Source organism: Sarcophilus harrisii, chromosome 2 (genome assembly GCF_902635505.1).
Source record: "Sarcophilus harrisii chromosome 2, mSarHar1.11, whole genome shotgun sequence".
In the NCBI taxonomy this organism is placed as follows: Eukaryota; Metazoa; Chordata; class Mammalia; order Dasyuromorphia; family Dasyuridae; genus Sarcophilus; species Sarcophilus harrisii.
Window position 1 is genome coordinate 21,287,551 of NC_045427.1, and position 22,725 is coordinate 21,310,275.

Below are 22,725 nucleotides of genomic sequence, written 5' to 3' on the forward strand. Positions count from 1 at the left end.
AAATGTACACAAAACAAGGCTTAACTTGTAAAATACTTGACAGAATACTTGGAAATAAAAGATTACATCTAAAGAAGAAATATGAATATTAGATAGCAATGGCAAGGTTATTTTTTTTTTTTTTTTGGCCTGGCTAGAAATGAGGGTTAGAGAGGAGTAAAGAAGAATGGGAACAAATGGAACTGGTGAAGATGATGTGAAAAAATGTGTCTGAAATGTAGCTTCTAGGTCATTGAATTTGATTCTGCAGCTCTTCCTAAGAGGAAGGAATTCATACAAGCCAGTCAAATCAGGCTCTGCATTGTGCAAATAGGATCAAGTTCAGCAAACACTAAGCCTGTCTTACACAGAAGGCATGGATGGCCTAGCCCTGTCTCAAAGACATTTACAGGCCAATAAAAGGGCTGACACACACAAGTAATAACTGTAAAGTGGGCTAGGAAATGACTATGTCCATAGAAGAGATCAAAGAGAATGAGATAGAAAGAGAGGCAGGAGCATTTCTGGGGTGAAAGGGGGTGAGGATATCAGGGAAGGCAGCTAAGCCAGGTCTAAAGGATTGGGGAAGAAAGGGGAACATCCCATCTTTGGGCAGAGAAAGCAAGCAAGGAAGTTCAGGAGGGCCATAGGAGTTCAGGAAGCAGTAAAGTTTAGCAAAAAGATGGATACTTGATTCAATGTAAATTATTGGGAAACTTAAAGGACCTTGTATGTTCCTAGTTTGTGAGACATCGTTTCTCAGATTTGAATTGTAAGACTTTAGGAATTAGCTTTAACTTCAAAGGACAGAAATAGAACCTTTGGATTGCTGGAAAACAAATTTCCATTTAATAGAAGGAACTTGCGAAAAATGAGAGCTGTCCAACAGTAAAATGAACTGTTTGAGAGCAAATGAAGTGGAATACTGGTCAGTGTTCAAGCAAGAGGCTGTCAGGAATGGAATGGAGAGGATTCATTCTTGCATGTGATCTGAGGACGGCCTCCATGACCTTGAAGGCTCAATTCAGCTCTTCAGGTTCACTGATATTACTTATTTTGGCAACACGCTCACATCTGGTTTAGGAAATATCAAAGGGAAATCAAGAATGAGTGGAACCTAAACCTGGAATGCTGGCTCTTGATGTCAGTAAATTTAGGGTTGGTAATTGTCCCAACCAAGATTTTAGTGGTTTAAAATTAGATTGTATGAAATGGCTAAAATATGGAAGGTCTCTGAGCCGTCATTCTCAAGAGTGCATCCCATTTCAGTCCAGCCTATATGAAGTGCATGGGGTTTGTGCCTGTGTGCATATACAAGGCGTTTCACGTTCTGTACCATGGCAAAGAAGCCCAGTGGGCCTTGAGCAAGAACAGTTTTGAGAAGTCCTGTGTGTGGGCAGCTGACTAATGGTATCTCAGCTGTCCCACTAGCCACTTAATGGTTCTTCACACAATAGGCCTAAGACTGTCATGGATGTGCTGGTACATTGTCACAGCAAATGGAGACCTGACATTTCAGAGCACAGCTGGTTTTCAGCATGGACATGTCAGGTCTAAAAAACTGGATTTTTAGTGTATGAAATTAATGAAATGTGTGCATAGATTTCGCATAAAACTATTTGTACAAGTGAGCTGCCCAGACTAATCCTGGCCACTGGTTCTATTCAGATCCTAGTCCCCTAGTGGAGTGTTCTGAACCAAACTGTTGTTTCAGCACTTTTTTTTGGTAGTAAGAAGAATCATATGCTTCCCACCTTGAGCCGGAATGCCTAGCTGCTGTTTTCTATCTTCCAGATATTTTTCATTAACTTCTCTGTAGAGAAGAGTCTAGTTAAAAAAAAAAAATCTATATATCTATATATATATCTCAAGCTAGGCTTTCAGAACGTAGTTGAGATTTATCATAAACTTCAAGAATACACAAACCAGTCATGTAGCCCCTTACCCATCCCAGTCGGTGGGAATCTGCTTAGAATGAATAGCTTCTCAACCTAGCAGACTGATTGTGGGGCCTTTTGTTTTTTGAATAGGTGAAAGGTCTCATGGCACCTATTGATTGGTTTGTCTTGTAGTCCATAAGCTATTAACATTTATTAAACACTTGCTGTGGGTTTTGTGGTATCTCCTAGGGGTGTTTAAGGAAGAGGGATCCCTGCTCTTTGGAAGCCCATGGTCAAATGGTGTAGATGGAACAGTAACATATCCGCCTCTAAATCAAGCAGTGGATGTATATACCCAACCATACATAAATGTGAGGGGAAAAATGGGAGTGGAGTTTCCAAACCCAGATGTGGTAGGATGCAGAGGCTTTGTTGAGGAAAAGAAGGGACATTTAGGGAAGCAAAGTGCCCTGTGCCAGAGTTTGGAGTCAAGGGAGTGGAAGTTATTGGCAGATGAAAGCAAATGAACTCTGCTGGAGGCTGGTGCTGATCAGGTGGATTGAAGAGATGGAAAAGAACTCCTGATGGTGCTTGAGGTGCTCTTTCCCAAGGGCAATTAAGAAGGCTGTGCAGTATCATTCCTCTGCCAGACAGTTCTCTGAGCTTCAGTCAGCATCTTTCTAGCCCCACAGGGTGTTGGGATACTTTCCATTCTCAGAGATTTGTCAGGCCAGCTCTTTATCAGCCCAGCCCATGTGTGATTTTTAAAATCTCTTTTCTCCCAGTGGGTTTTCCTCTCTCTTTTGGCTCCAAATGGGGATTTCTTCTTCAGTCAATATAAATAAATGTCTCCTCCTAAGAAAAGCGGACTGTTTTTTCACTTCAACTGTTAATATATTTACTTCCAAATGCATATGTGGAAGCTTTATTCTGACAGAAATATTTTAACCTGAGCTGTCTGCTTATTGCAGGCTAACGGAGAGTACTGAGCTCCACTGTCCAGTGGAGTTTGGAACGAGATGAGTATTTGTTCTTTTGGGTGCTCTGCTGGCCCAATGCTTACTCAAAGGCTTCTTGCTTCCCAAAATTATTGAGAAAATTAATGAATACCCAGAGACATTGTGAACAAAGTTAGTTGGTTTGAAGGTATTAGATTCCTCTTCCCAGTGTTTTCTTATGAAAAATGTAGCTTGGTTTTGCTCCACCTTATAACAGAAAGGGGATTTGGCCTATTTTCTTTTTAACTATTGCTCAGATCAGGATTGGCCACTTTTCAAAGGTGGGGCCAAACCCTCCCTAATTCACTTTCAAAAGGGAGAAGGCTGAGAAAAATGTAGACAAGTCCCTACTTGATGAAAGATTTACAATCTAAAAACACTGTGTAAGTTTAAAATGTTGGATTTAATATGTGTATAAAGGTCAAGTACATCTATCACTGAGGATCTAAGGCAAGAGTGCTTTTCTAAGAGTTTTCTTGGATGGGTCTGTCCTTAGTACCATCCGCAGTAGACGATACCAGACCCTTTTGTTATCTTAGATTTTATAGGTACAAGATTCTTTAAAAATAGATGGATTAGGGAACAAAAAGGTAAAATCTCTACTGCACTGCCCAGGAGCTCAAATTCTAGTGGAAGAGACAACATTCAGATTTCTTTCTAGAGATAAGAGGGAGTCACTGGAACTGATTGAATGGGGGAGAACTTTAGGAAGATCTCTTTGATATCCAAGTGGAAGGAGGGTGGCCTGGGGGGGAGAGGTATGTGACAGGGAAGCCTACAGCAGGTTACTGCAGCAGCCCAGAAATGGAGAGCTAAGGGCCCACCCGTGGGGCCCGAGTGCCCGGGTCTGGGCAGCTGATTGTCTTGGAGGGGGACTTGGCTCTTGGGGCTGGCTGAGAATCAGGTCGGTGTTCAGAGCCCTCATTGATCTTGGGAACCAAACACTGCTCTGACTTTCCCAAGCCTGGGATTAGATCCTCTTCCGCCACTTCCTTTTCTCCTCCCTTCCAGAACTTTCTTGTTTGGCCCAAGGAATGGCTGCTCCCCGAGGTATGCGCTCTCCTTTCTGGGCACACCTTGTTCTGCAGGAAGGGGACAAAGGAGACACAGCATTTACTGAGGCTCTGACATGTGCCAGGCGCACACCAAGTGCTGGGGGCGTAAAAAGAGGCGAAAGATGCAGGTGCTTTCCTCATTAGGGCGGCGCTGCCCCTCTGCTGGTTTGGTGCTCTCTCTGTCCTGTGTTTTCTGTGCCCGTTGGCTCCGTGAGTGCCAGCGCTGACTTACTTTTCTGTGTATTGTCAGATATTGGCACGTAGCCCTGCCATGTAGTAGGTGCTTAATAAATGCTTAATAAATGGATTCCTCAAAATACTTAAATAGGCTCCACAGGTTTCCCTCCCCTGGGCCTTCTGTACTGGCCCTTATAAGTCAGCGTGCTTCTCTTTGGGGATCCCTGACCAAAGGAGCATTCTCAACTTAGGATCCCAGAGTTGGGGGTTTACAGCTGGAAGGGACCTGGGAAAGCCTCTCGTTTTACCAGTGAGTGAGCAGAGGCAAGGAGAGGAGGCAACTCTCAGTCTCCCAGGGAGAGGGAGACCCCGGTTCTAACCCAGGCCTTCCCAAGCCAGCCCTAGCCTTCCCCCGGGAGAGCTCACCCTCCCTCAAACAGCGTCACTTCGGTGTCTCAAAGTGTACTCGTAACGGCGGATCACATTCGAAATGTCCCGGGGAGATAGAAGGCTCCTAGTGGACAACTTCCCTATAACGTCAGCCTGGGTCAGTCAGTGTCAGCTGTGAGTCTGCGTCTGCTTCGCCCTCTGGCGGCGGACTCTGTGAACGTGCAAATCTCTGCGTCTGGTGGAGTGGGACTGAATGGGGCTAGTCCTTAACTTTAACTGAGAGTCGCCCCGTTTGGGGGACGCTCTCAGAGTCTGTGGAACGTTCTTTTGAATATCCAACTTAATGGCAAATCCTTTAATGATGGGTCTGATTTATTTCTTAGCCAAGAGTCATTTCAGATTAAATCTGATGTCAGATTGATTAATAAATACTTTCTTGAAGTTAAAAAAAAAATTGTGGCTGACGAGAGCAATGAGACATTTTCTGGTGTGGTTCAGTGCTCTTTCCAAAGGCACCTGTTAGAACAGGGAATATTCTTAATATGATTCCCAATGTGTTTGGAGCGTTGACATGAGTGTTGGAATCCGGGAGTGACTTTTCAGATTAAGCACTTGGAAGGAACAGACTCTCTGGGATGGATAAATCCTGGTGTGTTAAGTATTTAATCTTGTTATTTTGTAAGTAGACGCCCCATTACCCAGCGGCTCCGTGGCTGTGCCCTTTCCTGTTATGGTGATTCCAGATCTCTGGCCTGAACCTGGCACCAAATCCAAGGGCAAAGTATGACTGGAATTAGGAATGATTCAACTGAAGGCTATATTTAATGGGAGAGATTACTTTACCCGAGGGACCATCACAGTTAGACTTGCTTTCTACTGGTTAGTAGCACTTACTTCCAGCTCTCTGTGCTTACCATAAGAGCCGGGTTGTCAGTTCAGATTGATGGCTACCTGGGAACTTTGAGTGCCAGGCTAGAAGGGGGAAATGTCTGGGGATGATTAATGGGGAGATTAGCTTTCTCCGTGTGCTAATCCTTTCTTTGCCTTTGCCTGGGTCCACACAAGGAAGTTCAGTGACCTAAGGGGACAGAAAAGTACAGCGAGTTATGCCGCCATTGGGACACTTGAATTCCTGTCTCATCTCCCCACCCTCATCCTTTTTGACTCCTCATTAAGAAGGTATGCACTCTGCTAATGTACAACAGTGTCTATGGAAGTACTTTGAGAAATAAGCTCTCCATTGTGTGTTCTCCAAAATGAACCTTAAATATATCAGAAAGACCTGGAAATTTTGTGTAGCCTCCTTTTCTGACCTGAGAGTTGCTAAAAAGAACTTTGCAGCAAATTGGTCATGGTTTAAGGATCTTCAAGTACTAATTTCGGTGCGATTTATTTAGTCCTTTCTTTGCCTCCCAATAGAGGAGGTGTGATTGCTCACTTCTTGCTCACTCTACAACTGTAGAAGTTAGCTACTTTATAGCTTTGATACAAAATGTAATATTCTTGTATTCCTGTCTGATTTTGAGGCTTGAGTTAAGCCTTGTTTTTAGTGTGAAACTGAAAGTGTTTTTCTTGCTTGTTACCTTGAGAATTTTTTTCCCGTTAATAAAATAGGATAACTGATTCGAACCAACTTTGCTTCTATAGTTTCTTTCAGGGAGCAGGCATGTTGAGGGGATTGGCCGCACCAGCCCCCCTTAGCTAGGCCTTCCTCCTCCGTGGCATAATCTCTTCCTCCTTAGCCTTACCACTGAGGCAGTGGAGGATTGACTCCTAAGCTTCAGCCCTTTGACACGGCCCTCAGACCCCTTCACAATTGCTTAGCATCCCAGAAAGTTGCTACAACCTTAACCTTTTGGGTTTTTCCCCCCCTCTCTAAGGTTCACAGATAGCTTTTGTTTTTATGTTAAAAGTTGCTTTAGAGTGTTAACATGGCTGCTTCTACACTTCCACCTCTGTTGAATCCTCCCTTGTGACAATGTTGTTCAATTAAAACAGCTGACATTTCAGTCCATGCAGCAAATGGCCCCAACCATCTGTCAAGAGGAGTCTTCATTTCTTCCATGGGCCCAAGAATGGCTGTCATAATTATGTAGATGCCACTTTCCTTTTGGACTTTCTCCGGAGCTCTTACTTTCTCTCTCTGGTTTCACCCATTCATCCATGTTTTGTAGTGTAATGATTGTCTATAACATTTACGTAGCACAGTATGTTCAGCCATTTCCCATTTAGGACATCTAGGTGACATAATATTTAGAGAACTGGAGTCAGGAAAAACCCATGTTCCAGTCTTGTCTCAAATATTTAACATCTGTGTGACTCTAGGGAGTCATCTAACCTCTTCCAGCTTCAGTGTATTCACCTGTAAAATGTGATTGATAATAAGGCAGTTATCTCCCATGTTTGTTGAAAGGATCAAGTGAGATAATGTCTATAAAAACATTTTGCAAGCTGGATGTAATTATTATTAATTGATAGGTAGTCTGAGTAACTTTATTTTCTAGATGCCTTTTTGAAGTCTCCAAAATAAAGAGTTTCTTATTGAGCAGAAACCAAACATTACAAATTTTTGTAAATGAACATAGTAAGAGGCATAAAGTCAGATTGTGCTCTGAAATAGTCAATGTGGGTAAAAAGCCCCTGTCTCAGTGTGTCCCAGTCTTGCTGAAGTGTCTTGATCATTTTTGGTGTTCACCCCAATGTTCACCTCATGGAAACTCAGTATTTTTCCAATTTCCTCCTAAATGTAGTCTGATGATTGGTTTCTTATATTTTTGTCTCATTCCTCAGGCAATAGGATGATTTGTTCCTCTTCTCATCTCACAAAAAGAATTGGTTGATTTCTCTGGCAAAGGCAGATGTTTCAGAGAATTGAGCTTTAGTTCTCTGTGAATGTTCTCCACTTTGGTAGAGAAAAATCAGCTTGCTCTTTGTTATATCTGCCAAGTGCTTTTTAAGGAGGGGGATACTGTAGCTCGCCCTTTCAGCAAGATCGGGGCTGTGGCTGTGACATGGTGTGTTCAGCGTGGCCCCTTTCATCCCCAGGGTCTCTGCTAGTTCTACTTTGAGGGTATCCTCCAGCCTGGGTGGCAGGAAGATGGCAGTGGCAACAAGCTCGCCAGCTGCAGTAGATACACTACAATTAATGGGCAGAAAGGGAGAGTGGGCTTGTGCAATATCCAGAGGAGTGTCCCATGCTCTGTCAGGAGGCCACAGTGAGAGATTTCATATCGGGTGACCCATTTTAACATCTGTCTGTTGTGACATAAGCAGAAACCTCTTTTCCCCCTTCCTTTAGCAACTTGTGCAGTTTTCATCCTCCACTTAGGGGTTGGAAGATGACACAACTTCTGGAGGGGGCAGTAGGTGATGGATCATGGATTTGGAGCTGGATGGGATCTTGGGGTCCCTCCAGTTGAGATATTTGTTGCAGGTTTGCCTCCATAGAGAATGGGATTTTTTTGCCATATGAGTTAGGATGTTTGCCTACCACAGCAGGAATGGGTATTTTGGGGGAGTGGGCAACCACTAGCTTTGGAGTCGACGCCTTGATTGAGTTCTGATTTCCTCTCTGTCCAGCCATTAGACCTTCGATGAACCTCATTTTCTCTCTGTATGATATGGTTATAAGATCAAGAATGCAGAACTGGAAGGCCTCAGAGATGATCTTGCCCAGCTCCTTCATGGGGCAGAGGAAACAGAAGCTGAGGATGGTCCTTTCCCTCCCTTTTCTCTCTGAGATCATCCCCTTCCCTGTCGAACTCACTTTCTCAGTGTCCGTCTTCCCTTGTCTGGTGGATGTTTCATGGTTGTTTCTAGACTGCTTCTGCTCCTTCCTCCCCCATCCTCAGAAAACCTGCTTGAGGCACCCATCTCTGCCCAGAATCCCTTTCTCTTGCTTCTAGAAGACCACCTGGGGCGGGAGCCTGAATCTCTCCTTCTGACCTCGTCACTCAAGCGGCCTTGGAGGAGCCTTATGCTTCTTGACCCCTGCAGCCTCTGACACTTCCTTTACTCAGTCCTCTGGGGCTGGTGGGCGCTCCCTCGGGTTGGGGCCTTCGCCCTCGCCGGGCACAGTGACGTCACTGCACGCGCCCTCTGGCTCACTGACCTCGGACTTTTCCATCAGGCCCTGAGGCCTTGCCTCAGCCCGCTCCCAGGAAGGCACTCTTCAGTGTTAGTGTGTCCTGTGAGTATCTTGTCGGAGCTCCTGTCTCTGGCCTTTCCTTGTGTCCCGGGCCGGCCCAGAGCGAGTGCTCCGTCACCCAGGAACGCGGCAGCGGGATGCAGATGGCGTTCTGTTCTCCACTCCCTAGAGATTCCATGTAAAGGGCTCTTGTTCAGTGTCACACAGCTCGGATAGATGGAGCCCTTGGTCCCTGGGCAGAGAGTGACAGTGAGACACCAACTCCCAGACCCCGGGGGGAGAGATTCCCCAGAGGAGGCCAGTGCCCAGGGGAAGCCCGGAGTCCTTGTTGGCCGCCCAGCCTCGTCTGGGGCCTGGGGAAGGTCACCTCCCTTAATACTGGCTCTGCCTCCTCCCCGGCTGCTGGATCGGATGAGAGCGTATCTAAAGACTTTGTCTTTGCGCTTGCCATCTGTTCAGACCAGCTGCTGTTTCCCATCTTTGCCTTCCCTCCCAGGCCAGTGAGAGCCGAGCCACGGACCCCCGACCAGCTAACTGTGAGTGTTTCCTATGGCCTTGGAGGAAGGGAGAAAGCTGCACTGACTGGGAAAGCCTTGGGGAAGGTGAGGCTTGAGTTAGGTCATGTTCAAAGTCACGCCAGGAGCTGCACGGATGGGCAGATGTGAGGGGAGAAGCAGGCCTGAGCGTGACCGGGGCCAGGCGGGAGAGGCTGGTGTGGCTGGAGCTGGAGAAGATCAGAAAGTAAGGGTGTGAGGCAAGTGCTGGTCAGTGAGAGGGTTTTGGCAAGCCAGGTGGACTTTGGATGTGGTCAGCCCATTGTAGGTCTGGGGACATGATTAAAATTATACTTTAACAAGATTAATCTAGGGTGATCTACTTAAAGTTGAAAGGGACCTTGAAACAATCAAATCCCATTTTTCAGTTCTGGAAATTGAGGCTGAGTGAAGTTACCCGGCCAGTAAGTTCCCAAGTCACACAGTGTCTGAACCAGTGCCTTCCTGACGCCTAACCCAAGTTTCTTCTCCAACAAGCTGTCTCTCCTAAACTGGAAGAAGCAAGGAGGGCAACTTGTGATTTCAGGGATAAAGTGAGGAAGGCTTGGACTAAGGTGGCAACAGTGGGCTGGAAAGGAAAGAGGGAATCTGAGCTGGGGAAACTGCTGCAGTCTGGGATTAGTTCTGGAGAATTTTGTGCTCAGAAGAGAGGGCAGTCATTGGATTGTGATAGTGAGTTTTTCAAAAATATCAATAAGATGTTTAACCTTCTAAAATTCATAGCTGATTCCCAGATTGTGAGCTCTGTTAGGGGAAGCAACAAGTCTTATCTTTGTATTTCCCCCTTCTTGTAATCAATTTTAATGTCTACAGACAATTATGTCTACAGTTTAAAAATGTAACGTTACCTGTTTTATTGAACTTTCACTTATTTTGTTAGGTATTTCCCAGTAACAGTTTAAAATGGTTCGGCGGCATTGGGGCACGTTGTTGGCTCAGCCACACTAGACAGTGTGCCTGGGTTCTCTGATCCGTACTGGCTGGGTGACCCTGAGTCAGTCTCTGAGGCTCCTTACCCATTCAGCTCATCCTCCAGCCAGTTGCCAAAGCTCGGGTCTGACCTAGTCACTGCCCATCCCTCTGCTCTAGATTCTGGAGAAGATCCTTGGTTTTCCCAGCCTGGCCCTTCCCCCCCTTCCCATCCTCTTCTACCTTAGCCCATCTCCATGTTTTAACACAGGGCCCTGACCCCTTGCTTGGTTCACACTGGATCCATTTCCTTTCATCCGCTGCCCTCATCCCCTTCTCACAACTTTGCTCCTTCCAGACTTGGTGCAAATTCCAGCCTGATGGCGGCTTTTCCACCTGTGCCCTCCCCCTCCCCCAGGGTCTTCTCTCTAAGGTATATCTAGATAGATATTGATGTGTACCAATGGGCTGCTAGACGGACGTCTTACATGCAAATAGGCCTGTACACATTTCCCCGGTTACTGAGAGGCCCATGAAAGGCAGAGGCCGCTACCGTCTTGTTCAGCACAGTACTGAGCATAAAGCCCTACCCAGTCAACTCCAGTGACTTCCTGTGGTCTCTCAACCACATATAGACTCCTTTGTTTGGCTTTAAGTCTACTTTTCCAGCCCTTTGGATGTTATTGCCCTTCCTGCACTCTTCAGTCTGGCCAAATCATCCTATCTGTGCTCCTTGGCGGACCCGCATCCCTGGGATACACGCCCACGTTCAAGACAGTCAGCGCCTTTTCTCCAACTACCTAATATTTAAGTGCTTGTATATATGTACGCTTTTTTCACTTTATGTTGATGCTCTGTATCTGTGTGTGTGTATTTTTGTGGGCTGTGTGGGATGTTCAGGGGAGACTGGCTCCTTTAGGCAAGGGCTGTTGAACCCTCTTCAGGGGCACTCATCCACCTTCTGCCCATCTTCACCTGACTCTTCCCTGGATCCCTGTGTAGCAAGCACAGCAGCCACACCTCAGGGAGCCACTCAGCAAAGGCACTAAGCCAGGTGGAGGGTAACCAGCAGGCCACACGGCCAGGGGCAGTGAGAGCAATTTATTACACTGGCTAAGAAGGGGGCTGAGACAGGCTCTGGGGAGGCCACGAAGACCAGGGCACCCCTGCATCCTCCAGACTTCGGTCCTGCCTCTAGAGTGATGACTGGGGGAGAGAGACTGACAGCCTTGTGCAGCTCTTCCTCCCTGCAGTCCAATTCACGCGGGAGTCGAGATGTAACCCTGGGATGCCATTGATCCTCCTTGACAACAAAGGACCACCACCAGCGTACGTGTCTATACTTGTTTCCCCTTTTCTCACAAGGAGACATTGTTTCGTTCTTCATACTTCCACCTCCAGGCCTGTCCTAAGCACTTAAATCAATGCTTTGATTAATGACCAAACTTAACTCTGGAGAAAATTCATCTTTTTCTCTTCCCAGCTAGGATAGAACTCTGCAGAAACTCTCTCATGTGGTATTTGTTGGTTTGCTGAACTGTCTGATTCCTCCTTCCTTTATTCCTTGTTACAAAGGATAGTTTAAAATGTTGGATCAGGAATAAAGAAAGCAATGGGAGTGATCTAAACACAAAAGATAAAACAATTACTATTGGGGGCAGCTAGGTGGTGCAGTGGATAGAGCATCAGCCCTGAAGTCAGGAGGACTTAACACTTCCTAGCTATGTGACCCTGGGCAAGTCACTTAACCCCAATTGCCTCAGCCAAAAAAAAAAAAAAAGAAGAAGAAGAAGAAGAAAAAAATTACTACTGATAATATTCTTTTGGCTTTGTTCTCCACACACATGTTAAGGGGTACCACTTATGTCCTATGTAGGTAGATCACAAGAGAGAGTGCCATGCGGTTAAAAGGGTGGCCTAGTTTTGAATCCCTGCTTCACCACTCGTGGTGCAACTGTAATAGGACAATTTTTTGGAGAAAGATAGTTTAGATTGATGTATAGATGTAGGAATCATTTGTGGAGACCCATTGGAGCTAAGGCAATCCCCAAATGAGATGGCAGGGGGGAGAAGAGAAGAGAGCCCCTGACAGAGGCTGGTTAAAGGGCAATGATCTGGAGGAAAATGCATCCATGACTCAGGAGGCTTGGTCAGAGCAGAGGAGAACCAGGAAAGAGGGAGCAGCACCCCAAAACCTTGGGAAGAGAGGGAGCTCGGGAAGGATGGAAATTAGGAACGGGCAATGCTGATTCAGAGCTAATGACATGGGGAAGAATGGCCTTAGTAGGATGGGATGGCCAAAGCTGGGTGGTAGAGAGTCAAGAAGACCCTGAGGAGGCTTAGTGTATGTCACCAGCGTCCAGTCTCACCGGCCAAGGCTCACCCGAGCCAGGAAATGTTTAACCATATGAACCACAGTCCCATTCCTCTGTGACATTCTCCACTGGCTGGTGTGTGGGGTTCTCTCTGTTTGAGTCTGACACCATTGGTCTAAATACCTTTCTTAAGGAACTTAGCCAAGGGGCAGAAAGGATTGATCTGGTTAGGCTACTTCAAGATGGACAGGAACTGGGCAAGTTTGTGGGCAGCAGAAAAGGAGCCAGGAGGGAGGACGTGTTGAGTTTGGTAGAAAGCGACTCTTTGAGAAGACGAGGAGGAAGGAACATGTTCCAGACATGAGGGTTCTCTTGTGCCAGGAGAGGAGGGACCTCCTGGTCTACCTGCAGAGCAGTTGGTTGAGCACTTGGATGGAGAAGGTCCAGGGAGCCAAAGTGGGCAGGTTTAAATGGCGGGCAAGCAGTTTATCTTCTGTTCTCTGGTAATGGAGAATAGTGACTTGGTGAGACTTGTTTCAGGAATATCAGTTTGTGAAGGATGGGTCGGAGTGGGGGAGACCAGTAGGATACTCTGGCAGTCTCCAGATGAGAGTGAATGAGGACCTGAAGCAGGCAGAGTCTGTGAGGGGAGAAAGTGGGGTATGTATTAGAAATAGGTCTTCATCAGATATATGAAATTTAAGTATGTGTGTGTGTGCACGTGAGTGTGCACTTGTGCATTGCAAGGTTGTATTTGTGGTACTTATTGTTGGGGTTCAGAGGAGACCCCAGAAAGGTTGGGTTCCACACTGGTGGTGTGAGGTGTCTCAAAAGAATTTGCAGGTTTGGGTCATTGTCCAAGTCAAGGGCCAAAGTTTATTTGAATTGTAACCCAATTATAATTTGGAGCGGGCTAAGCTCCTAAAGCAAAGAACCAGAAACAGAGACAAATTTATAGGAAAAAGTAAGAGATCGGGGTCTTCATGTCACTGATACTCTAATGGATTTGAGGAGCTATCTAGTATGTTCCTCATTACTGTCTCAGAAATTTTGTAATTGCCGACCAACAAATTGTTATCTGACAGCCAGCCACATTTGCGGAGCTACAGCACGCCCAAAGTCAGGTGGCCTTAGGATTATTGCCACATCTCCCCTAGAAGCTGTACCCCACCACTTACCAGGTGCAGATATCCAGCAGGGAGTAGGGATTGCAGAATCAGAGTTGCGGGGAGGAATTAGGTCTGGATATCTGGATTTGGAAGTTTCTGCATAAAACTGATCCAAAAAAAAAAAAAAAAAAAAGCTCCCTGGGAGCTGGTGAGATCCCTGAGGCGGGTGGTGTGTGTAAACAGGAAAGAAGGGGGGCTTAAGGGGAAGCCCTTAACTAGAACCTGGGATGCTCCAAGAAAGGAGACTGAGGAGAGATTAGACCCACAGGGAGGAAAGCCACAAAGTGGCCTTGGCCTGTGTGGAACCCAAGGGACGAAGGAAGGTCCAGGACCAGCATTTGTGTGGCCGAACTCTGTGGAAATGGCCATGGGACTGAGCACTGGTAACCTTGGAGAACAGTCGGGGGCTTAGTAAGTGTGAAGCTGAGAAACGGGGGCTTGGGAGAGGGAAGGGCCAAGGCAAATGGCTGCTTTGTTAAGGACAAGGGTAAGGGATGTGCTGATAAATTGTAGGAAAGGAGCCGACCCATGAGGAGAGCATGGAGCTGCAGAGACGGACGGCACCGGGCCAGGGACTTTAAGCCTTGGCGCCTCCAGAGCCTCTTACTGCTGTCACGACTTAGCAGAGCCATGCATTAGGAAAACTAGTTTTGGGGATTAGGATTTGAGGGTACCTGGGCAACAAATTGGACCCAGGATCAAACCAGAGGAGGAGAGAAGGAGAGGGAATTGGATTGCTTTTAGGAAACTGTGAAGCTTTTATAACAATTCCAGATTTTTCAGTAGAAACAAAAGACCATCTTCCTTCTTCTCTGCGATCTCCCCTTGTTTTTTTGTGAAGCCATGAGCTGAATAAATATGTGTACATGCACATATGGTGACTCCATTTCATTTTGGTGATTGTGGGGGAACATGCCCAACCTGCTTTCCCCACGCAGCAATACGGTATTTCCAGAAGTTTTTACTGAATGGTAATTCCCCTTGCTGGTGTTCCCTATACCTGTTTCGGCAAACACTCTCCTAATGCTGCAGGCTCTGGGACACGGAGCTCTTTCTTTATCAATTGTTTTTCTATCCAGCACCTAATGGCTTTTAGTTTAATGCTTTTTGGTACATTTTTGTCTAAACAGAGCCGACCTCTTTTTGCTCAGTTCTTTTTCATAATCTTTATGATCACCGAATTACATAATCCCTCATTGCCAAGCAAGTGTCAAGACCTGAGGATCTCCCCTTTTGCAACATCTCCCAAACCGACCACTTCTCCCCTGGGACACTGATGCCATCCTGGTGCAGGCCCTCATTGCCTCATGTCGGGCTGTTGCAGTAGTTCCTTGGAGGTCTGCCACCCTCAGGTCTCTCCCCCCATTCCAGTTCATCCTCCAGCCACTGAGTTGAGGAAAGTCTGACTATCCCACTTCCCTCTCTGGAAGCTCGCTGTTGTTTCCAAGAGCAATTCAAAATGCTCAGCTTGCCTTTTGGAGTTCTCCATCTACCTCAGGACTGCGTCTCTCGAGGAATGCTGGCCTCCCAACTGGGCCATGTACAAGATACTCTGGCTCTTGGCATCCAGCACCCCCTGTGCCTCCTTACCTCCTTGGCTTTGTAAGTTCCATTCCCTAGGAAAATCCCATCTCTTGTTGGAAATCTTTCTTCCCTCTCCTTAATTCCAGTGCCTTCCCCAGTGGGACATTAGCCATCTCCTAGTTACCTTGCACCTGATTTGCTTTGGATCTGCTTGTATTGCCAACACCTTGAGTGCTGGGACTGTCTTTTACTTCTTGAGTCAGTGTGTGATGGCTTAATGAATATTAATTGTTGGGTTGATAATATCCTTCTAGCAGCTTCGTAACTCCTAGAGGCCCAAGCCTGGAATCAGGAGGAATCCTCTTCCTGAGTTCAGAACCAGCCTCAGATACTTACTAGCTGTCCTGTTTGCCTCAGTTTCTTTATATGTAAAATGAGCTGAAGAAGGAAATGTCAAATTATTCTTGTAGTTTTGCCAAGAAAACCCCAAAAGGCATCACAAAGAGTTGGATATAACTAAAGCAACAGAACAGTCTTAAAGTAATTTAAGAAACTGTTCAGTATACTTGCCTTAAGGATCCTTGTGGTTGTGTTGTAACTGTCAACCAGAATTTCTCAGATAATCCTAGGAGTCTTAGAGTTACAAAATGGACCATAGCATTCAGTCATCTAGGATATGACCCTTAACTTATAGAAAAAATGAAAAAACTGAGGCAGAGATGAAAGCTTCCTGCTCCAGATCAGATTGGAGAGTAAATGCCCAGGCCAGGAGCACCAGGAGGTGCTGAAACCCACATGCTAGGCTCTTTTAAGATGTACAGCTTGGAAAGATGACAGGAAAATCTGGTGAATGTTGGAGGCGATGTTGGAAAACTGGACATTAATGCATTGTTGGTAGAGTTATGAACTCAGCCATTCTGAGGAGCAATTTGGAACTATGCCCAAAGGGTTATGAAACTTTGATCCAGCTGTGTCATTACTGGGTCTGTATTCCAAAGAAATCATAAAAGGGGGAAAATGACCCATATGTGTAAAAATGTTTGGTAGCGCCTCTTTTTGTAGTGGCAAGGAACTGGTGGGAAGGATTGGATGCCCATCAACTGGGGAATGACTAAATAAGTTATGGTATATGAATGTAATGGGATATTATTGTTCTGTAACAAATGATGAGCAGGCTGCTTTCAGAAAAACCTGGAAAGGCTTAACACAAAATGCTGCTGAGTGAAGCAAGCAGAACCAGGACAACATTGTACACAGTAACAAGGTTATGGGATGGTCAGCAGTGATGGACTTGGCTCTTCTCTACAGTGTGGTGATTCAAGACAATTTTAGTAGACTTGGGTAGAAAAATGCCATCTGCATCTAGCTAGAAAACTGTGGATATCGATTGAAGCATGGTATTTTCAGCTTTTTGTTTTTTTCTTTCTTGTGGTTTTTTTCCCGTTTGGTCTGATTTATCTTGTACCATATGACTAATGTGGAAATATGTTTAAAATAATTATACATGTATAGCTTATATCAAATTGTTTGATATGGGAGATTTGAGTATGGAGTCACATTGTTACCACCTTGTTCACACTTTCCTTTCCTTTTTTCAGATTCTTTCAGGATGAATGGGTCCAATGTTGCCAACACAACAGCCAATGCAAAATCCAAAGAGGACCAGGTGGTGAATGGGCGTGATGAGAAGGAAAGCAACCCCTTTGCGGAGTACATGTGGATGGAGAACGAAGAGGACTTCAATAGACAGGTAAGGTGTGAGTGCTGTACTGTGTTTAGTTTTCAGAGCCTTTCTTCTCCTCCAGGGCCTCTCTCTGCTCTCCATCTCAGTTCTCTCTCCTTTCTCATTCACCTTGTGGTTTCTCTTACCATGCCACATAATGCTGGTGCCTTCCCTCGGCTGATTATCTCTGATTTATCCTGCATACATCTTGTTTGTTATTTATTTTGTTGTTTTTTCATAAAACCAACCCTTTCTTTTGTTTATTAATTTAATAGTTTTCTTACTTTCAGTTTTATTAATTTCTTATTTTCAGAATTTCAAATTTGGTATTTAACTGAGGTTTTTCAATTTGTTCTTTTTCTAGCTTTTTTAGTTGTATTCTCAATTCATTGATCTTCTCTTTCTCTATTTTATTCATGTAAGCGTCTAGAAAGATAAGTTTTCCTCTAAGAACCGCTCTGGCTGCATCCCAAAAATTTTGGTATATTGTCTCATTGTCATTCTCTTGGATGAAATTATTGATTATTTCTGTGATTTGTTGTTTCACCCATTCATTCTTTAGGATTAGATTATTTAGTTTCCAATTAATTTTTGGTTTATTTTCCCTTGGCCTTTTATTGCATGTAATTTTTATTGCATCATGATCTGAAAAAAAATGCTTACTATTTCTGCCTTTCTGCATTTGATTTTGAGGGTTTTGTGCCCAGTCTTTTTGGTAGATTCCATGTACTGCTGAGAAAAAAGTATAGTCCTTTTTGTTTCCATTCAATTTTTTCCAGTCTATCTTACCTTACTTTTCTAAAATTCTATTTAGATCCTTAACTTCTTTTTTATTTTGTTTATTTTGTTGTTTAGTTTATCTAGTTCTGATAGAAGGAGATTGAGATCCCCCACTGGTATAGTCTTGCTGTCTATTTCTTCTTGCAACTCTTTTCTAGGAATTTGGATGCTATACATACCTCTTGGTGTATATATGCTTAGTATTGATATTACTTCATTATATATAGTACCCTTTAGCAAGATGTAGTTTCTTTCCTTATCTCTTTCAATTATATCAATTTTTGTTTTTGCTTCATCTGAGATCAGGATCACAACCCCTGCTTTTTTTTTTTTTTTTAATTCAATTGCAGTGTAATAGATTCTATTTCAGCCGTTTACCTTTACTCTGTAATGTATCTCTCTCTTTCACATTGTTTCTTGTAAACAACATATGGTAGGATTCTGGATTTTTATCCAGTCTGCTGTCTGCTTCCATTTTATGGGAAAATTCATCCTGTTCACATTCACAGTTAAAATGACTAATTCTGCATTTCCCACCATTCTATTTTCTCCAAGTTATACTTTTCTCTTTCCTTTCCCCCTTTCCCTCCTCACCAGTGTTTTACTTCTGACTACCACCTCCCTCAATCAACCCTCCCTTTTTTCAGCCCCTCTCCCTTTCTTATCCCTTTCTCCTTCTACTTCTAACCTACCTTCTATTAGCCTCCCCCTTTCCTTTTCCCTTTCCCTTCCTACTCCCTATCAAACTAAATATGCCTGATATTCCTTCTTTCAGCCAAATCCATTGAGATTAAGATTCAAATAGTGCTCATCCCTCTCTCTTTTCTCCCTCTACTTTAATAGGTCTTTTTTTTGCCTCCTCATGTGATGTAATTGACTCCATTTTTCCTTCCTTTCCTCTTCTTCTGATACAATCTCCTTTTTACCCCTGGTTTTTTTTTTTTTTTTTTTGATATCATCATATTAAAGTCAACTTTTACCTACACCTTCTAATATCCCTAACAAAAATACAGTTCTCAAGAGTTACACATATTATTTTCTCATGTAGGGATATAAACATTTTAACCTTTAAAAAAGCTTTTTCCTTCCATTTTTACCTTCTTATGCTTCTCCTGAGTTCTATATTTAAAGATCAAAAATCTCCTATTTCATTGAATGTCCTTCCTTTCCTCTGAAAGATAATGCTTAATTTTGCTGAGTAGTTAATTCTTGGCTTCAATCCAAGCTTCTTTGCCCTCTGGAATATCATATTTCAGGCTCTTCCATCCTTTAGAGTGTAAACTACTTGGTTCTGGGTAATCCTGATTGTGGCTCCTCAATATTTGAATTGTTTCTTTTTGGCTGCTTGCAGTATTTTCTTTTTAATTTGATGATTCTGGAATTTAGTTAAATGTTCCTTGGAATTTTCATTTTGGGGTCTCTTTTAGGGGTGATTGATGGATTCTTTCAAAGACTATTTTACCCTCTAGTTCTAGGATATCAAGGCAGTTTTCCTTGATGATTTCTTGAAAAATGTTGTCTAAGCTCTTTCTTCAACATGTATTTCAGGGAGTCCAAATAATTTTTAGATTGTCTCTTCTGGATCTGTTTTCCAGGTCAGTTGTTTTTCCAGTGAGGTAGTTTATATTTTCATTCATTTCCATTTGTCCAATTGAAATTATTTACGGAATTATTTTCTTTAGGTAGATTTTTTATCTCCTTTTGCATTTGGCCAATTGTACTTTTAAAGGAATTGTTTCTGTTTATTGGATTTTTTTTTCTCCCATTTTACCAATTATATATATATATATATATATATATATATATATATATATATTTTTTTTTTTTTTTTCTGAGGCAATTGGGGTTAAGTAACTTGCCCAGGATCGTGTTAAGTATCTCAGGTCAGATTTTGAACTCAGGTCTTCCCGATTTCAGAACTGGTGCTCTCATCCACTTCACTAACTAGCTTCCCACCAATTCTAATTTTTTTAAGTTGTTCTCTTTTTCCATTTCACCAATTCTATTTTTCAAGTTGTTTTCCTTTTTCTATTTTGCCAAATCTATTTTTTTAAAGTAGTTTTCAGTATATTTTTTCCATTTCACCAAATATGTATATTTTTTAAGTAGTTATTTTCTTTAGTTCTATGTTTCCTTTTTCAGACTCTCCCGCAAAGCTCTCATTTCATTTCTTCATTTTTCTCCTCTCTTTTAAAATCCCTTTGAAATTCTTCCAAGAGAGCCTTTTGAATTGGAAACTAGTTCAAGTTCCCCTTTGAAACTTCATCTGGAGGCATTTTGGCTTTAGTTTCTGACCAGGACAAAGTACCATGACTAAACAACTTCCTTCTTTACTTAGTTCATTAATCTATGCTTTTTATGCTACTTATGTCAAGTTTTTTACTTTTCTGCTTCACATAATTGAATTATAGGCAGAATGATAGCAAAATTGTCAAGGTAAATACAATATTTAATAAATACCATATCAAATATCCGTATGGTACCAGGCTAAGCAAGTAGTTTATTCTGGAGGAAACCATCCAAGAGTCTGAATAACTTAGAATCTTCCTAGAGTCAATAGATTTGGAGTTATTTTAACAGACTGTTTAGACTACTACATACTTTCTATCTCCCCCTTATCCTGATTTGAATTCTAGGGACTTCAACACTCTGGTGTCTTGAAATGGGGGCTGAAGCATGCTAGGAGAGTGAAAAAATTTGCAAAACTAATTCTTCTGTAAGTCTTAGTTCACAAAACAATGCACAAAACTTAAAAACCAGAATGCAAGAAATAATTCAAATTTCTTTTGACACTGGAAATATCCTACTTTTTAGAATTGCATATCACATACTTTGAAACTTGGAAAGGACCTCAGAGGCCATCTGGTCTAACCCATACACAGAAGAAATCCTCCATGCTTTGATTTAAAGGTCTGCATGAGGGGAACCTACCTCCTTTTTAGCTAACCCATTCCAGTTTTGTCCAGCCTTCATTGCGGAAAAGTTTTCTCACCCCAAAGCCAGATTGGCCCCTCTGGAATTCTGCCCATGGCTCCTGCTTACCTTTAGGCTAAGCTGGTTCTTTTTTTTTTTTTTTTTTTTCCCCTCAACAGTGTCTTATTTTTCCAATTGCATGTAAAAATAGTTTTCAACATTTGTTTTTGTAAGATTTTTGTAAGATTTGTAAGATTTTAAGTTCCAGATTCTTTTCTCCTCCCTCTTCTGCAGGACGCCAAGTCAGTATGATATAGGTTATACGTGTACAGTCATTTTAAACATATTCCCTTCTTAGTCATCTTGTAAAAGAAAAATCAGAACATAAAGGGAAAAACCATGAGGATAAAAAAGCAAATAAAAATTGATTCGATCCACATTCAGTCTCCATAGTTCTCTCTCTGGACATGGACAGCATTTTCCATCTCAATTCTGCTGGACTTGTTGAATCAGGGTATTGCCAAGAAGAGCTAAGTCTGTCACAGTTGTTCATCAGTCTTGCTGTTACCGTGTACAGTGATCTCGTGCTCAGGGCACTCGGCACCATCAGCCGGCTTGTCGTTCCCCATGGGGCAGTAACACTTCATTACAGTCTCCTACCATCACTTCCTCAGCCATTCCCCAGTTGAAGAGCCCCTCAGTTTCCGTTCCTCCTACCAACCCCAAGCTCACGGCCATCCTGTCTTCTCCAAGCTCAACCCGCGTCACGCCTCCTTTCCCCATCTTAGTTGTGCACTCTCGTGGTGTCCTTCCCCTGTGGCGCCCAGAACCGGACTCAGGGCTGGGGGTCTGGACAGGGAGAGGGTGGGAGCACTGTGGCCTCTCCTCCTAGCAGCTCTGCCCTTGGGCATTCCTTTTCTAAGGGCCCCCTGGTTAGCTCCCCCCTGGGAGCTAATAAAGCCCCTCGGGGTTTCCTGAGCACCTCCCTGGTCTTGTAGCCGTGAAGTTTATCTTGTACCCAAAGAAAAGGCCTGATATTTAGCTCTGTTGAATTTCATCTTCAAGCCCAGCCCTCGGGAGCCTTGTTAACCTTCCCTCCCAGCTTTGAGTTGTCTACACGTCTGAGGAATTTGCCGTCCATGCCTGGAAGTAAGCCCCTGATAAACAGGAGACCTGCTGCCACATTGAGGTTAAACTGTTCATGGCTTCTCTCCTGGGGAAAGGCACGGAATGAAGCTTAGTTCAGTCTCCAAATGTGATGTCAGCCTGAGGAAATAGGATCTGAGGCTGGCGGCGGCCTAAGGACCCAGGGAAGGATGTGGCAAGGGCCAATGGATGTGATGATCCTCACTCAAAGTCTTTCACTCACTCAGATAATTAACAAGAGATGCATGATGGCTTTTGGTGCCTCTAACACCTTGGGAAGGATTTCTTTTCTGGAAAATAGAGCTCTAAAGGCTCAGTAAGCTAGTGTGGAAACAGGTTGAAAGGATGCAGGTCTGAATCTTTGGCAGCATCAAAAACCTCTGTTTGTTGGGAGCAGCCCCTTGAGTCTTTGGGGTTTCTCAGGTCTGTTATGCATTGTACATGGAGATTTGTGCCATAGCCTTTTTGGCAAATTGGGACTGGGTCCCAGACTTTTTTGTTACATCCGGTGGGACACGGGTAAATTTAGGAGGAAGAAACCCATCTCACTTTCCTAATCTATTATCGGGCCAGTTTCTTCTTGGATAGGCCATTCGGGTTTAACGTGCAGTGAATAAGAAAACATTTCAGAGAAATCAGTGACCCCCCTATTTTTAGTCCGTGAGGCTCATCTGGTATCTAAAAGGACCGGAGTACGGTTTGTTCTTTCTTTATTCTTTCTGTAATGTTTTCTTTGGAATCATGGGCAGCTGGCTGGCTTGGGAAGGCGAGACAGAGGGCACAAATGCACAAGGATTTCCTTACAGCCATCCTTGCCTGAGATTATCTGTGCCCCTCGCAGTGACAGCTGCAGAGACAGACTCCCCTGGCTCCCAGGCTCAGAGCCCATGCCCTGGGGATGGGGAGCCTGATGGGCCCGGGCATAGCCCCTCCCAAATCACCCACCCCAGGACGGTGCAGTATCATCAGGGCTTTCCAGCTGCGCGTGTAGCAGGGGGTCGGGGTCAGGAGGAGCTCCGGGACAGGGACATGAAGAAGGTGGGGGATGATCTGAAGATACCGAGGA

The 22,725-nt window shown here is 44.0% G+C and overlaps 1 protein-coding gene across 1 annotated transcript in view; it reads left to right on the forward strand.

Moving 5' to 3' along the window:
* The window catches only part of PAIP2B (poly(A) binding protein interacting protein 2B), a 58,692-nt gene that overhangs the window by 26,591 nt on the left and 9,376 nt on the right, over positions 1–22,725 (forward strand). Inside the window, 1 exon segment of the mRNA XM_031949728.1 lies at positions 16,696–16,847. Within this exon segment, the coding sequence (XP_031805588.1) occupies positions 16,696–16,847 (152 nt within the window).